The sequence below is a fragment of the Myotis yumanensis genome, unplaced genomic scaffold, assembly GCF_028538775.1.
Source record: "Myotis yumanensis isolate MYYU_CA2020_CCGP unplaced genomic scaffold, mMyoYum1.0.hap1 SCAF_9, whole genome shotgun sequence".
Lineage (NCBI taxonomy): Eukaryota > Metazoa > Chordata > Mammalia > Chiroptera > Vespertilionidae > Myotis > Myotis yumanensis.
In genome coordinates, this window is record NW_027223760.1 from 524,873 (window position 1) to 541,961 (window position 17,089).

Below are 17,089 nucleotides of genomic sequence, written 5' to 3' on the forward strand. Positions count from 1 at the left end.
CTCCGTCTGTGTCCTCCCTGGTGGCTGGCGCTGCAGGACTGCAGGAGGTCCTTCCTTCCCCAGAGAAAACGGGACCAGTTCAAGGTGGGGCAGGCTCAGTGCCCAGGACACCAGGGGTCTTTTCCCATCAGGCCCCTGGGGCTCTGCTGCCTGCAGCCTTCCCCCCATTCCTTCCCCAGCAGGGTGGGCGAGGTGACTTCACGCAATGCCCCATCCTTCTCCCCAAGCCCAACCAGACGTCTCCTCAGCCTCTCGTAACTCTCAGCCAAGTGCAGGGCCTTCAGCTGCCAGGGCTCTGGGAGGGGCAGGGGCAGGAGGGGCTTCAGGTGGGAGGGGCTTCAAGTGTGGAGGGGGGCGGCAAGAAGGGCTTTGGGTGGGAGGGGTGTTGGCTGAGAGGGGCTTCAGGTAGGCGGGGAGCTGGCCCAGAGGGGCTGGGTGCCTGGTCATTTAGGTGGAGAGCTGGATGGCCCTCCTGCCCCCCTGTCCTCCTGCCCCTCGCAGGTGTCAGGTTGGCTCCTTGCCCCTGTGCCTGGAGCCGGAGCCGGAGAGCCCTCTCAGGAGGGGCCGAGCTTGCCAGCTGCTCAGTGCGGACAGCGCTTTGGGAGCATCACCTGAGGCCTCTCCCTGCTCAGGAGACTGGGGGCTCCCACTTCCTGCAGAGCCAGGCGACACCCGCCTTCTTTAAGTCTCGGAAGCTGGCCCTCAGCTCTCCTGTGAACACACTCCCAGCCCTCCCAGGGCCCCTGCTCTTGGTCGCCTGCTTGTCCCAGAGCTGACGTCTGGGCTCTCGGTGCAAAGGCTTCTCTGAAGACCCCGTCGTGGCCAGTTCACGTCTGTGCTGCGCCAGGGCCTTGAATTATTGTCCGTGTGAGCGCACACGGGTGTCCTATGCATACATGTGTGCTTGTGTGTGGTTAACGTGGCCCCTCCTGAGCCCTACACACAGGCCCCGTGCGTTGCCGGGCGGCACTGAGGGCGGCGGCCGCCTGGGCACCGGCAGGGACCGGCTGGCCGCGTGGCTCTGCGGGAGGAGCTGTCCTCGCGGAGTCGTTATCCAGGGAGGGAGAGGCCGCGCCAGCTCCACGCAGCCTGTGTTTATGGGAGCACTGGTTATGCCTAATATGCTTTGTTAATGGCTGTGTAGCTGTCAAGTAAATTCCATTATTCCTTATTACATCATTAGAGACCATTAAAAAGGCATTAGCATGCTGATGTAATTACGCAGCAGACGCGCAACGGCCACAGTTATGACTTTATAATCTAATCACGGCTGTCCGCGCTGATGGATGCGGGGCTGCTGCGGGCGCTCTGGCGTGGGCGGCGCTGCGGGGGCGCGGGGCGGCGCGGTCAGCCTCCTCGCGACCCATCTTCCGTGTTTGCGGAAGAGACAGCGGGTTCCCTGTGCTCACGCGTGGGTGAGCCCAGAGCTCCTGCGCTCCTGGGCGCAGGGCGGGGCTGCCCGACTTAACGCCACCCACAACATGCCCGCAGCCCAGGTCCCGCCTTCCGCCGGGTGCCCCTCACCCTCCCACCTCCTTCCCCTGTGAGGGAGCCCCTGGGAGTCTGGGGCCCCAGAAAGCATGCGCTAGTGTCTTGGGGCAGAATTGTGGTCACTTCCCTCCTCATCTCGTCTCCCTGGTGTGTGACGACATTTCATATGAAGCAGGAGTGGGAGGACGGCCTTTAGCCCACGGGGTGGACCCTGTGGCTTGCCCTGTAGCCTAAGTGATTATAAGTTGGGGTGCGCGCCGGGCACTGGAATCAACAGCAGCAGGTTATGCTCAGGTGTATGAACATTGCTCACAGCTAAGAGTTTCCAGGCGTGAACCCTGGAGCCCACAGGAGGGCTTGCAGGTGCGCTGCGCCCCACCTACTGCTGCTCGGCCGGCTCCGCCTGGCTCCGGATGTGCTCAGTGACGCACCCCGGGGGCCTGTGTTCCGCAGCAGGAGCAGGGGCGGGGCCTCTGCACACGCGAGGCCGGGAGGCCTGGCTGGCATTGCCCGTGAGGCCCGGAGTGCAGGGGAGGTGACCTGGCCAAGGCCTCGCCCTGTCTCCAGGCGGAAGGTGAGATGGCAGGAAGGACCGTGTGCATTCACAGGTCAGTTCTGCTTGAGTGAAGGGTGCCGCTTCTCCTCTAAGTCAATCCCTTGCTTTGCTCAGGGTGTTAGTGCTTAAAGCGGTGGCTGAGCTTCCTCTCCTAGTGTGAAGGGCATCGCCTCAGAAGAGCTGTCACTGAGCCTTCCTAAGCCTCAGTTTCCCCACTTGTAACATGCAGAGTCGGGGCCTGGCATGGGCCAGGGGGCCCCACTGGGTTCAGTGCAGCTCGGAAGCACCCATGGGTATTGCAATAAAATGACACGCAGACTTCATGTTGAATTAGCTCCCAGGGTCACAAAACAAAAATGGGGGAAGAAGGCCAATCCCACGGTGCCCGGGGCGAGAGCTGCCCTCCGGTGGCCGGTGGCCAGGCCGTGGTCCCTTTCGGGGCTTCCCCTGCAGTGGGTGAGTCACCCCTGGAGCCCTTGTACCTGTTATTCAGATTGAGCCTCGTGGGGAGGGGGGTCTGGCACTTAGGGACTGTGGGTCCACGTGTGTGTTTACTCGTGGGACGCCTCCCCGAGGAAGCCTGTGGTGGGGACGCATGGGACCTTACTTGGATGTGGTTCGTGGCCTCTGCACCCTGCCCTCCCTTCCTCTTGCCTGGGACTCTGCCTGGCATTGGCAGCGTCACACAGTGACTTGTCACAGGAGAGCCAGACTCCAGGGCCAGGACACACCACTCCATTTTACAGCTGAGTAAACTGAGGCCTGAGAGGTGACCCTCGTGCAGACTGGCAGCTGAGACCTCTGTATAGAGACTTTGCATTGTGGAAGCAGGAGCAGCAGGGGTTGGGAACTAGGCTGTCTGGGATCAGTGATGTGAGGCTGTGCTGACCCCTCTTGAACCTAAGAAAAAGCATGTGACCAAACCTGGAGCACCCCCAGGGCCTGGAGCACCCCCAGTGCGGGTGTCACTGAGGCTCAATGATGATCAAGCTGACACTAGAGTGGGCTTCCCCTATACCAGGTGCCCCAGGGGCCACGTGCATCTCCGAGTGGCAAGGCAGTGATGTGGGGCGCCCTGAGAGAAGGCCGTGGTGTTGTGCCATCTGTCTGCCGGCCCCCCATGGGGGGTGGCAGGTGGATGGCAGGCCTCTGCCCATCGCAGGTGAGTGAGTGGGCATCTGAGTGTCTCAGAGAGCACGCGGCCCTGGGGGAGCTGTAGGCTGAGGGAGTGGGTAGGCGAAGTGCTCAGAACCACAGGTAACCCTGGGGTCCCGAGGCTGGGTGGGACCCCGTCCTCCTGACTCCCAGATGCTGCCTTGGCTGCTGCCTGGACAGGAAGCCCTGGGCGAAGGCACTGCCCAGAGCCCATCCTCAGGATGTGCACGCCCCTCAGGATGTGCACGCCCCTCAGGATGTGCACGCCCCTCAGGATGTGCACGCCCCTCAGGATGTGCACGCCCCCTCAGGATGTGTACGCCCCCTCAGGATGTGCACGCCCCTCAGGATGTGCACGCCCCTCAGGATGTGTACGCCCCCTCAGGATGTGCACGCCCCTCAGGATGTGTACGCCCCCTCAGGATGTGCACGCCCCTCAGGATGTGTACGCCCCCTCAGGATGTGCACGCCCCTCAGGATGTGCACGCCCCCTCAGGATGTGCACGCCCCTCAGGATGTGTACGCCCCCTCAGGATGTGCACGCCCCTCAGGATGTGCACGCCCCTCAGGATGTGTACGCCCCCTCAGGATGTGCACGCCCCCTCAGGATGTGCACGCCCCTCAGGATGTGTACGCCCCCTCAGGATGTGCACGCCCCTCAGGATGTGCACGCCCCTCAGGATGTGCACGCCCCTCAGGATGTGTACGCCCCCTCAGGATGTGCACGCCCCTCAGGATGTGCACGCCCCCTCAGGATGTGCACGCCCCTCAGGATGTGTACGCCCCCTCAGGATGTGCACGCCCCTCAGGATGTGCACGCCCCCTCAGGATGTGTACGCCCCCTCAGGATGTGCACGCCCCCTCAGGATGTGTACGCCCCCTCAGGATGTGAAGGCCCCTCAGGATGTGCAGGCCCCCTCAGGATGTGTACGCCCCCTCAGGATGTGTACGCCCCCTCAGGATGTGTACGCCCCTCAGGATGTGCACGCCCCCTCAGGATGTGTACGTCCCTCAGGATGTGCACGCCCCTCAGGATGTGTACGCCCCTCAGGATGTGTACGTCCCTCAGGATGTGTACGCCCCCTCAGGATGTGAAGGCCCCTCAGGATGTGTACGCCCCCTCAGGATGTGTACGCCCCTCAGGATGTGTACGCCCCCTCAGGATGTGTACGCCCCCTCAGGATGTGTACGCCCCCTCAGGATGTGTACGCCCCTCAGGATGTGTACGCCCCCTCAGGATGTGCACGCCCCTCAGGATGTGCACGCCCCCTCAGGATGTGCAGGCCCCTCAGGATGTGCACGCCCCTCAGGATGTGTACGCCCCCTCAGGATGTGTACGCCCCCTCAGGATGTGTACGCCCCCTCAGGATGTGTACGCCCCCTCAGGATGTGTACGCCCCCTCAGGATGTGCAGGCCCCCTCAGGATGTGCAGGCCCCTCAGGATGTGTACGCCCCCTCAGGATGTGCACGCCCCCTCAGGATGTGCACGCCCCCTCAGGATGTGCAGGCCCCCTCAGGCGCTTAGTTCTGTGAGAGGCCGCTGTTGTCAGGAGCTGTGAGGAGGCTGACTGAGTGGGCGGGGCAGAAATGGGTTGTCACCGCCAGGAGAGGACACGTGGCGGGTGACAGGTGGAAGTGTCATTGCACCAGACCAGAGGCGACCTCCAGCGGTGGGAGAGCTTGGCAGGATGGAGGGTTGGGTTTGGCTGGGTCACTTCAGACACGGGGGCCTGTGGAGACCACGGGGACGGTCACCTGACATGAGCAGCACAGGCTGCCCGGTGGACCGACCACGGAGGTTCCCGGGATGTGCCTCTGGGCTCCCCAGTCGGGAGAGCAGGACGGAGGGGTGTATGCCGGGACACAGCTGGGCTGGAACCACCCCAGCAGCAGCCCCGCTGGCATTTTCGCGGTCTCACAGAACTCGGGGACTGTCTGCGCAAAGAAGCAAAGGGACCCACCCACACGCTGCACCATCAGCCTGAGCGGAGCTGTGGGGACAGCGGCAGGCGCTGACTCAGGGGGGTCAAGCTGACCCGGAGGTGACCGAGGCTGCTACGGGGTGGTGGGGATGGTGACGCACTGCCCCCCACTCACGGGGTGCGCACAGTGGGCTGGCGGCCGGGCTGAGCGGAGCTCCCATGAGCAGCAGGACGTGAGGCCGAGATCCAGAGCTATGAGTGGAGGTGACACCCTGAATCCACAGGGACTCGGAGGTGCACAGGAGACGGTGGGGTCTGAGGTCACAGCACTGGCAGCAGGGGCTCATCCCTGGACAGGTGCCTGGGAGGAAGGCGTGGCCTGGGAGGCGTGGCCTGGGGAAGGCGTGGTCTGGGGAGGCGTGGCCTGGGAGGCGTGGTCTGGGGAGGCGTGGCCTGGGGGAGGCGTGGCCTGGGGGAAGGTGGGCGGGAGATGGGGCGGGGAGGTGGCAGACTCATCATGTGGGAATGCTGAACTCAGGGTGTGTGCATTTCTGAGGCAGTTCTAATTTTTATGTAAGGTCTCTTGAGCGTGTTCTCATCATTCAGTGGATTCTCACTCTTATTACCCCTTTGCACCATTCTTACTATTAATGCCTTTTAAAATGATTTTATCATAAACAATGGAATTAGCAGAATGGAGAGGAACAGGGGGTGGCTGGTTAGAAGGTGCCAGACTGTGGTCCCTGCAGGTACAGTGACAGCGTCCCCTCCTCTTCCCATCCTCCTCCCTCCTCCTCCCTCCTCCTCCCCGCTCCCCGCTCCCCGCCTCCCGCCACTCTTGTCCGTTTCTAACTTTTCAGTGCGGTCCCTTCTTGGCATTCTAGCTGGTCTTTCAAGAAACAAATGGAGGAACTTCGTGGTACATTTGGCCGGAGAGGGACGCTTGGGCGGGGACCGTGCGGAGTTTAGGAGCATAGGAGGCGCGGCTCCTGGCGGGACGGTCCTTCCCAGTTAGCACCGAGGGCTCCCGGGCAGAGGTGCTGAGTCGCGCGGTGAGGAGCACTGCCTGGACGGTTGCCTGCCCTTGAGACCGACCCTGCAGTCCCGCTCCGGCTGGAGACGGCTGCATGTGTACCGTGTTTCTAGAGTACATGCGGCTTCAGGAGTCAAATTGTTTTAAAAAGTGATGTTCCTTTTCAAAATCATGTTCAATATAGTGTTTAAAAGCTTTGGAAAATTTGGATAATTCCTGTCTGCCAGTTCCCTGCCAGTTATGTTTATACTGAATGTTTCTTAATGTTTGATACGTTTTTGAACAGTTGCTGTCAGAGAGGTTTTTAAAGACTCCTCTCTCCTTTCTGCTTTTGACGCACTCTGCTCCCTTGGGAACCAGACACTAAAATCTGTTTCCATAACAGCTTTTCCCTCGCAAGTCTGTGGTTGGGCTGTGGGTTGAATTTTTTATAAAAGCACCGCGTGTGGCTTAGACAAGCAGAGCCTGTCACTGGAATCACTGGAAAATGGAAATGAGGAAGCGTGTCAAGAACACGCTCACCTGTGAGAGCGGTGGCCCTAGGTCCACGCATAGGACTCGGAGGCCTGTGAGGTCACGTGTGGGGAGCCGTGGCCCTGGCTGCTGTCTCTGGGCTGTCGTGCTGTCCCGCACTCAGAGGACGCTGTGTGCTGAGTTGCACTGACCCTTTCTGAATGGTCTCTCCCAGGGTCCTTGGACCAGCTGTGACCTTCAGAGTGAGCGCCAACGTCCAGAACGTGACGCCTGCAGTTGTGGCGAAGGCAGCAGGTAAGGTTCTTTCAACACAACTGCACATGTGCACACACATGCAGGCACCAGGTCGGGAGGACAGACAGCCTCCTTGGCACCCTGGTGCTGGCGGGGAGACAATGAGGCAGTAGTGGGTCAGCTTACACGACTGCGGGTGGACGCGCGGCAGCTCCAGGTGGCAGGCGCCGGTGCGGGGGTTGGGGGGGGGGGACGGGGAGAGGATGGGAGAGTGGGCACCGGTGGGGGGGCAGGCACGGGTGCAGGGGGGACACAGGTGTGGGGGGAGAGGAGGGGATGGAAGAGTGGGTACCGGTTGGGGGGGCAGGCGCGAGTGCAGGGGGGGCGGGGAGAGTGGGTACCGGCAAGGGGGGTGGGCAGACGCCGGTGGGGGGGGGGGGGTGGAGGAGGACACACCAGTGTCGGGAGTGGGTGCGGTTCCACATTTTCACCAGCTGTGGCCTCGCGTCCATGCATCGCCCGCAGAGACGTGCGCAGGAGGCAGGTTTCAGCAGAAAGAGCTGGTCGTAGCTTCGCAGGGAGGGCCCCGCCGGGGGTCCGCTCACCGGGCCGGAGTCTGCGGCCACAGCGGGAGCGGCCGGGGGACGGTTCGTGTGCCGCACGGGCCCTGGTTTCACTGGTGAGAGCTTTGCTGACTGTGGCAGGGCCTTCCACCTCGTGAGACACAGGAGCCACCGCTGCACCCGGCCGAGGGCCCCACGCTCGGCTCAGCGCGGCCCTTATTGTGAGACATAGGAACCATTTTTAACGAGGTTTACACCTTTCCTTCCAGTGTAAGTGGGGCAAGATAACCCGGTTGGAAGAGGTTTGGGTGCTTGGCTCTCCTTGGTTGAGGCATCAGGCGTTGGCCTCGGTGCGCTCAGTGGACGTGGGCGGGTGTCCGTGGGTGGGTGCCGGCCGGCCGGGGGCGCGGCTCTGACCTGCCCCGGTTGCCGCGGGTTTCACCGCCGGGAACTCTGGTCCGCGGTGCCGCCTTTTCTGGATTGGGGGGTTGGGGGCCAGTGCTTTCAGTTAAGGAAGGTTCGAGGCCCAGCTGACAGCCCTCGGGGCCTGGCGGTCCAGCTCGCAGAGCCGGCGCCCCACCTCCTCTGATGGCCGCGTTCTGTCCCGCGGGGCGGGGCTCGGGGCAGCTCCCCCAGCAGCAGAGCGAGGGGCGCGTCGGTGTGGGCGGTGTTGTCCGTTCCCCGCTCGCTCGTGGCCGCAGGCTGTCTCCTCCCGGGTCAGCGGCCCTCGGGTCAGAGGCCGGTCACTGAGCGCCTCCCAGGTCGGCTGGGCGCCAACGTGGACACAGAGGCACAGGAGAGCCCACCGGGGGAGCACGCTCTGGGGCGGGTCTGCTCAAGACTGCGAACGGACCAACGCGAGTGAAGTGTGTTTTTAAATCCTCACCAAGACATGTCCACTGATCTGGGGAGGGAGGGAGGGGAGGGAGGGAGAGGCCGGCTGCCTCCGACACGCACCCCAACGGGGAGCGAAACCTAGGCCTGGGCCCTGACCAGGAATCGAACCTGTGACCCTTCGGTGCATAGGATGTCGCTTCAACCAACTGTCGCACAGGCCGGGCAAAGGCTCTTTCAAAAAATAATGACAATACACGCACTGAACGTCTTTTGTTGATTTGATTGCTCTGGGAAACAGGCGGCTGTTTGAAACCTCGCTTCTGGCCTCATTGGTTGTGCGTGCTGCGTGCTGCGTGCGTGCTGCTGCGTTGCTGCGTGCTGCGTGGTGCTGCGTGCTGCGTGGTGCTGCGTGCTGCGTGCGTGCTGTTGCGTTGCTGCGTGCTACGTTGCTGCGTGCTGAGTGCGTGCTGGTTCAGGGAGAAAGCAGACGCGAAACACATGAGCGTCCGTCCGGATCCTGCGTTCGCTGCTGTACCTGCGCATCACGTCACTCTCACAGCCGCTTCTCACGTGTGAAAAATCGGTGACGCACAGGCACGGTCACCATTGGTCCCTTTCACATCCAGAATAATTTTAACCTGCTACGGACGTGCCTGCTGCTGTGTAGGAAAACGATGGTGCAAAATAACTTTGGGCCGCGAGGACCTTCTTGGGGCGTAAGATATCCTGTAGAAGCGGCATCCGCCACCCCTGCCGGCGGCGCCTCCGAGGGCAGCGTGCGCGCCAACAGGCAGAGTCGTGAATGCGAATGGCGGTGACAGTGGCTCCTCCCTCGGTTGGCAGCAGACCCGCGGGGGGCCGCGCGCCCTGTGACCGACGCAGCCCGGCAGCTGGAACTGGCGGGGCGTTCATGCTGCTCATTTTATACAAAATGACGTGAACTAACGGAGAGGCGCGAGGCCATCGGTCCGGGAACATCCCTGGAGAAGCTGCGATGGCGGTGGGTGCTGTGCCCATGCGCAGACTCTGTTCCACCGAGATCCTTCTGGAAGCCCCGCCGTGTCCGGCCGTGGGTGGGGGCAGCGTGGTCACGCTCCCGGGTGGACCCGCGGCTGGACAGAAGCCGCTCCAGGAGCTGCCCTGCGCTCGGCTGCGAGCCCAGCACCAGGCCCAGGCTGGGCTCCTGCGTGTTGCTGGGGGCGGGGACGACTCACTGGGGACCCTTCAGATGTGGCCCCGCTTCCTGGCCGCCTCCCTCGCCCTCAGGCCCTCGGATCGCAGCCACTGGCACCACCCGCCCTCCCTCCCTTCCTGCATGTTTCTATTGATCTGAGAAAGAGAGGGAGAGGAAGTGAGAGAGAAACAGCAATGAGAGAGAATCACTGATGGGCTGCCTCCTGCACACCCCCCACTAGGGATCGAGCCCGCCACCCGGCCTGTGCCCTGATCCCCTGATGGAGTCGGAGGTGACCTCCTGGTGCAGAGGTGATGAGCAAGCACCGAGCCGCCAGCTGGGCAGGGAATGCTTTCAAGACACGTGTCAGGTTCAGGCCCAGAGCGGGGATCCCGCGCCCCGGGTGCAGGGAGTGAGCGCTGCCCAGCCCTCCTGTGTTTACCTTGAAAGGGGAGCCGGAGCCAGAAGGGGAACGTGTACCCTGACGCTGCTCAGCTCAGCCATCCAGCTCTGGCCCCTCACGTAGGTTCCTGCTGCGCCTCGCTGTGCAGGCCCCAGGAGATAAAACACCCAAGGACCCGCTGAGGGACCCTCCCGCCGGCCCGAGATGTGGACACAGAGCCCGAGGCCAGCGAGGAGCTTCGTCAGACAAGACCACCCCTGGGGCAGGGACGCGCTGGCACTCCAATCTGACTGGGGCCGTGTCCTCAATATCCACCAGATGCATGCCCTTGGCTTGACCTTGACTGTAGCTGGAGAGCCAGCGCTGCCGTCCTGTGACCAGAGGCATGGCCGGTGGCCCAGGGGCCGGGCCTGTGGTAGGAGCCAGGCGGCCGCCAGCTGAGGGGAAGAAAGGGCCTCACTGCAGCCTCTCCCCCCACCCCCTAACCTTGGCCACATTGGCCACACCCTCCATTCCCACCATGGACGGGCCGTGGGCTGTGTCCGCTGGGCTGGCTGATGCCTGGGTGTCACTGCCCTTTTCCTGGAACATCAGCGGAACCACTGCTGTGGACGAGGAGAGAGTCGACTCTTGATGGGAAACCCCGAGGCCGCTCTGGAAATGCTCACAGAAGTCCCCTTGCAGTTCACCCCAGGCACCGAGACACCTGCTGGGAGCTGAGTGGAAGGGAGAGTCCGAGGATTCCCGCTCTTCTCCGAGGGGAAGTCAGAGCCAAGGACATTCTGGACAGCGTCCTGATTCCTTCCTCGCCTGCAAGACAGAGCACTCGGGCCAGGGCCACAGGGCACCTCGGGGGGCTCGGGAGCTGGTACCTGCCTCAGTGGGGGGTCCGAGCGCCTGGTGACTTTCCCAGAGGCACCGGCTGCTGCTCAGAATTAGCATCTGTGGTCCCCATCGCGGTGACAGCGGCCATGTCCGCCCGGCAGGTTCCCAGGCGAGGGCCCCCCAGAGCTCAGCTGGCCTGCGGGGTCCCCCCAGGGGGCTGCCCGTGGGCACAGGGAGGAACGCTTGAACCAGGAGTGGGAGAAACACGGAGAACAAAGCCTCTGAGAGATGAGACGTGGAGAGAAGACGGGCGCCGCGAGTCGGGGAGGGAGGCCGTGCTCAGACCGCAGGGACTCACTTTGGCTGTGGCCTCTGAAAGGGCGATTCTGACCGAACACGCGCCTGCAGCTCGGCCTGGCCTGGCCTGTGCTCTGCATGGACGGAGCTGTGGGCAGACGGGCCCGCGTGACTGTGGTGTCTGCAGACCCTCCTGTCCCGCCGTGGGGTTGAGCAGAGCGCCCTCAGGGGAGTTTGGTGCCAGGCGCTGCCCTGAGGAGCACAACTGCGTCTATGAAGATGGGAGTCGGGAGGGAGTGTCAGAGCAGGTGGGGGTGGGCGCTGCGGAGCCGCTCCTCCTCCTGGTCCTCAGGAGGGGCTTTGGGCAGAGGGGAGGCCGGGCGTGGCCTGGGGGGGGGGGGGGTGAGGGAGGCCAGGCTCCTGTGCGCAGGGGTGCTCCTGTCAGCCTCGGGACCCGGGGTGGACAGAATACGGTCCAGGCCAGAAGCTTGGGGATGGGAGTGCGGCCAGGCTGACGCCGGGCTCCTGGGAGCAGCTGCAGGGCCTGGGGTCAGGGTGGTGATGGTGATGCGTGGCGAGCTCGGCTCCCACACAGATGGCAGTACTGGATGGTGTCCTCCTTGAACCACACGCTCCCGCAGAACCGGGAGTAGAAGGTGCAGACCTATGGGCGAGGAATCCCCCAAGGGCTCCTGCAGGTCTATGGGCTCTGAGGTCGGGGTGCTTGGGGGTCAGCTTATACCTGCTGGAGGTGCTGGGTGGCAGGCAGAGCTTGGCTGGTCAGGGCGGCTTGTGGGGGAGCAGGATGAGGAAGTCATCTGGGGGCAGTGTAGTGGGCTGTGATGTCATACGTTGTGTTAATACATGACGTGGTGTACAGCACTTCTGTGTAACGTGGTAAATGCCATGTAGTGTGACATGCTATGGTCTGTGCAGTGTGACCGGATCACTCGCATGACGGCGGCAGCTCACTGCACTTCACGTCAGGAGTGTCTGTGCTGACGCGTGGGACTGTGGAGGTGGGAGCTGTGGGGCAGCGAGAAGGGGGAGCTCAGAGCCTCCCCAATGAAGTGGGGCCATTGCCTAGCCTGCCACACTTGTGTGCAGGACAGTTGGGATGCCCTCAGTGATGCCAGGTGAGAGTGGGAGGTCTGCATCCCAGGTCCTGGCCCCTGGGGTGGCTCTCTGGACCATTACAGCATCTCCCAGGGGCCCATAGGGTCATCCTGGCCCACGATCTCCCCTCCCCCTCTCTCAGCTCCATGTTGGCCATGGAGGTAGCTCGGGGCTTCCCTACGCACGAGGCTAGGCCGTTAGAGCCGAGTGTGCAGGGCAGGCTTGCCTGGCGTCAGGTCTTGGGGGTGGGTGAAGATGGGGTCAGGGACAGAGAGGCTGGGTGACCTTGAGGTGACCTTGAGAGCACAGCAGGCAGAGAAGGATGGGGCCAGTTTGTGGTCAGGGCACAGCTGGCCGCCCGTCGGTGACTGACACCCGTGCTGGGAGGTGAACTGCTTGTGGGAGCTCAGGTGGCAGCTGTGTCCAGTGATGGGCACGCCCCTGGGTGCCAACCGGCATCAGACCCCAGCCTCGAGGTGCTATTTAGAAGTCATTGCTGGCGTGTGCCTGCAGCTCTTCTGCATGGCCCAGGCCAAGTCCCAGGGGGCGGGGTGTCTGCGTGTCATCGTGGGGTCTGCACGGGGGACACTGCCTCTCTCACCTCAGCGTGAGTTCATGGTGCCTTGGTGCCCAAATAGAAGGGGACTCCTTTTGAACTCAGGGCTGCGGACACACAGCTTTTAAAGACATTGCTTCAAGACGGGCACCTGAGCGAGGAGCAGGCGGGCACCTGGGCAGTGAGCGAGGAGGGGCTGGTGTGTCTCCCCCATCCACAGCCGTCCCCCTGTGCCCGAGGGGCTGGCTGAGCTGAGAGAATGCAGTGTCTGTCAGAAGCTGCCTCCTGGGATTCCCTCAAACACCAGTTCCCATGGCAACCGGCCAGCAAGTGAGAGCAATGCTGAGATGAGGGTTTCCAGTGGCTGCTGCAGGCAGGCACAGGTTCGGCAGAACCAGGGTCATACAGGCCTGCGTGGGCACTCCCAAGCCCGGCTGTCCCCAGGGCCTGTCCTGCAGCCTCTGGAGCATCACGGATGGCAGGCCTCTCTGCAGGCAGTAGGCCTGCCGGGCCCAGGGCGGTGGCACTGGGATTGTCCTGATGTGATTGATGGTCTGCAAGGCTCTCCCCAGGGCCCCCGGTATCTGTGCACTGATTGCCCCCAGGCAGGTGGTGCTTACCCCGCCCTGCTCACCAGCACCCCCAGCTCATGGCTGCTGCACCCAGGTGCTCAGGTTAGTGAGCGGTCACCTGGCCTGGGCGAGGGGTAGGACCCTGTCGGCCCTGGCACTTGGTCTGTGGGAGGCTTGTGGTCAGCAGCCCTTGCTGGTTGGCAGGCACCAGCACCTCTGCCGCGTGCGGGCTTGTGTTCCTCCCACTGCCACGTGTCCTCTAGCACAGGATGCCAAGGCCCTGAGGGCTTCTCAAAACTGAACCTGCTGATTGGCACAAAGCTGGCTGCTTGGTCCGCCCGCTTCTCCATGAGGAAGTGTGTGGAGGGCACCAGGCACACACTGGAGGCCTGCGTGGGGGCACCACTCCTCAGTAATGGTGTCAGTGCAGCCCAGTCCGAGGGAGACGTGGGTAGCGTGGAGGCCCAGCTTCAGCAGCCCAGGGCGGGGGGGAGGGGGCCGGTGCTGAGAACAGCAGCATCCTGGCCTGCAGGCCAGCCCTGTGCCCGTTCCAGGTGACAGGCTGTCGTGGGTCAGCCCTAAGTGGTGGACACGGGATGGGGACAGACACTGAAGGAGCGGGCAGGGCGGGGGTGGGGGGACTACTTTTTTAATCCTCACCTGAGGCCATGGTTGTTAAAGTCTGTGGTGTACCAGAAAACACATTGTTTGCTGATCTGGCATAAAAGCAGGTGTAACTCTGACTTGTTCACACTGGGTGACTATGGTGTTGGCCGCTGTCATTTTTTTATTTGACGATCTAAGGCAAAGGGGTCAGTGCCCCGACTCAGTAGTCAGGTATTGCATTTCTAAAACTCCTCTCTGGCCAATGGCCCAGTGGTTAGAGCGCCGGCCTGGGCACTGAAGGACTTCAAGTTTGATTTCCGGTCAAGGGCACTTATGTACCTGGGTTACGGGATGGATCCCCGGCCCTGGTCGGGGCACGTGTGTCCTGGGGTGTTTTTGTTTGTTCCTCTACCCTGAGACCTGTTCTTCCCTGAAAACAAAATAGGCCTCAAGTGCAAAGGCAGGGCTGGGGAGCGCGAGAGCGCAGACAGTGTGCGCAGGCGCAGCCGGGCCCTGGTGGCCGTGGGCAGGACCGAGGTGGCCTGGCAGGGCGAGTCTGGGGCGGGCATTTGCTTCTCATGTTGAATTTTTGCAAACCCGAGCACAAAAGATGTTACCCTTGCCTCCTCGCCATGTGGTACAAACTACTAGGTGGTACGATTCTAATTTAACAACCAGAGTGGAAAAGAAACTTCCAGGGGCTGGAAAGATGGCGGCATAGGTAAACACCGGAGACTGCTGCCGCAAACAACCACTTCAAAAATACAACTAAAAGACGGAACGGACATCACCCAGAACCACAGGAAAGCTGGCTGAGGAGAGACTCTTCAACTAGAAAGAAAGACAGCAGCGTCCCGAGGCTCAGAGGAGGCGCAGTGTGGAAAATTGAAAGGTGCGGAGGTGCGCGCGAAAAGCGGGCTGGTGGCTGAGGGCGCGGTTATCGTTTTCGGTCGGGAGTGAGTCTCAGACTTTGGGCTCCAGATCTGGGCGAGTCTCTAGGGACTAAGACTCAGACGGGAGAAGCGGGATTGTCCGGCATCAGTTGGAACCTAAGGGCAGCTTTCTCTCCGAAGTTTGCAGCGGCTGCCGGGGTTCTGTGAAGCAGAGCCTCTGGGAACGGGACTGAGAGCAGCTATAACTGCTCCCTCCGCCCACCCTGCTGATCCCGCAAGACCCGCCGCGCCCAAGCCCTGCGCAGAGCCATTTGCCAGATAGCCTCAGGCAAAGGCTAGATTAGCACCTCCCCAGAAGACAGAAGTTTTCCCGGGCAGACACAGGTGATTCTCACAGCCAGTCGGCCTGGTGGGCAAATCCCTCTAGTATTAACTACAACAATCAAGGCTTAACTAGAACAAGACTGCGCACAAAGACCACAAGGGGGGGGCACCAAGAAAGCATAAAAAATGCGGAGACAAAAAAACATGACAGAAATGGAGGATATGGAGCTAAAAAACGCAATTTTGAGGGCTTGCAATAAACTTGTTGAGAGCCTCACGAAAACTAATGAGACCCTCGAGGCTACGATAAAGAAACTAGAAATTAAGTATACACGGACTGAAATAAAGAATATTATACCCAATAGCAGACCAGAGGAGTGCAAGAATCAAGTCAAAGATTTGAAATTCGAAGAAGCAAAAAACAACCAACCGGAAAAGCAAAATGAAAAAAGAATCCAAAAATACGAAAATAGTGTAAGGAGCCTCTAGGACACCTTCAAGCGCACTAATATCAGAATAATAGGGGTGCCAGAAGATGAGAGACAGCAAGATATTGAAAACCTATTTGAAGAAATAATGGCAGAAAACTTCCCCCACCTGGTGAAAGAAATGGACTTACAGGTCCTAGAAGCGCAGAGAACCCCAAACAAAGGAATCCAAAGAGGACCACACCAAGACACATCATAATCAAAATGCCAAGAGCAAAAGACAAAGAGAGAATCTTAAAAGCAGCAAGAGAAAGAGACTCAATTACCTACAAGGGAATACCCATACGACTGTCAGCTGATTTCTCAACAGAAACTTTGCAGGCCAGAAGGGAATGGCAAGAAATATTCAAAGTACTGAATACCAAGAACCTACAACCAAGAGTACTTTATCCAGCAAAGCTATCATTCAGAATTGAAGGTCAGATATAGAGCTTCACAGATAAGGAAAAGCTAAAGGACTTCATCACCACTAAACCAGTATTATACAAAATGCTGAAAGGTATCCTTTAAGAAGAGGAAGAAGAAAAAGGTAAAGATACAAATTGTGAACAACAAACATGCATCTATCAACAAGTGAATCTAAGAATCAAGTGAATAAATAATCTGATGTACAGAATGAACTGGTGATTATAATGAATCAGGGACATAGAAAGGGAATGGACTGACTATTCTTGGGGGGAAAGGGGTGTGGGAGATGTGGGAAGAGACTGGACAAAAATCGTGCACCTATGGATGAGGACAGTGGGTGGGGAGTGAGGGCGGAGGGTGGGGCGGGAACTGGGAGGAGGGGAGTTATGGGGAAAAAAAGAGGAACAAATGTAATCTGAACAATAAAGATTTAATAAAATTTAAAAAAAAAAAGAAAAGAAACTTCCAGAAGGGCCACGTGGAAGTCTTGCGGGGGACCCAGTGATGTGGCTCCTTTCCTGAGGACCCATCCTCCAAGAGTCACCCCATTAGAACAAAGATGTCCTGTTCTCCTTACCACCCAGGAAACGCAGGGGTTGGAGGAGCCTGTGCCCGGAAGCGGGGACAGAGACCAGGACCGGGGGACGCCATGGCAGGTGGCCTGCGGCACATGGAGGCCTGGGGCTCTGACACGGGCTGGTCCAGGTGTGGGGCTGGGGAGAATGTCACATGACTGGCCCTCTGTGGGGGGAGGTGCAGAGACTTGGGTAGGCAGAGAGGAGGTGGCGGCTGGTGCAGCAGGACAGACAGACAGCTGTCTGCTGACCTCTCCGCCCGCTGGGACCCTACGCAGGGCCTCACTGGGTGCTCTGGAGGCTTGTGCAGCAGGATCAGCCCCTGGGGGCCCAGGAGGTTGGTGCACCCCAAGGGGCCCTCAGGGGCATGGTTAAATGTGCTAACAAGGAGGCAGGACAGGCCGTCCTGGCTCCCTCGGCAGCACAGTGCGCTCCGCACCCGACTCACTGTCAGGGAGACGCACCAAGGGGCCCGCAAACGCTTTCGGAGGCCCATGACACGAGTGCGCCCAGCTGAGCAGGAGGCGCAGGGTCAGGCTGGTTCCCTGGGCCCTGGCCTGGGTGGCCCCTGATGGCTCGATGTGCT

At 60.9% G+C, this 17,089-nt stretch overlaps 1 protein-coding gene across 2 annotated transcripts in view; it reads left to right on the plus strand.

Annotated features, from left to right (window-relative positions):
• Nucleotides 1-17,089, plus strand: part of PTPRN2 (protein tyrosine phosphatase receptor type N2) — a 479,830-nt gene that overhangs the window by 227,322 nt on the left and 235,419 nt on the right. For both annotated transcript variants that reach the window (XM_070423558.1, XM_070423559.1), the window contains one exon: nt 6,847-6,926. In XM_070423558.1, the coding sequence (XP_070279659.1) occupies nt 6,847-6,926 (80 nt within the window). The remainder of the gene's footprint in view (nt 1-6,846; nt 6,927-17,089) is intronic.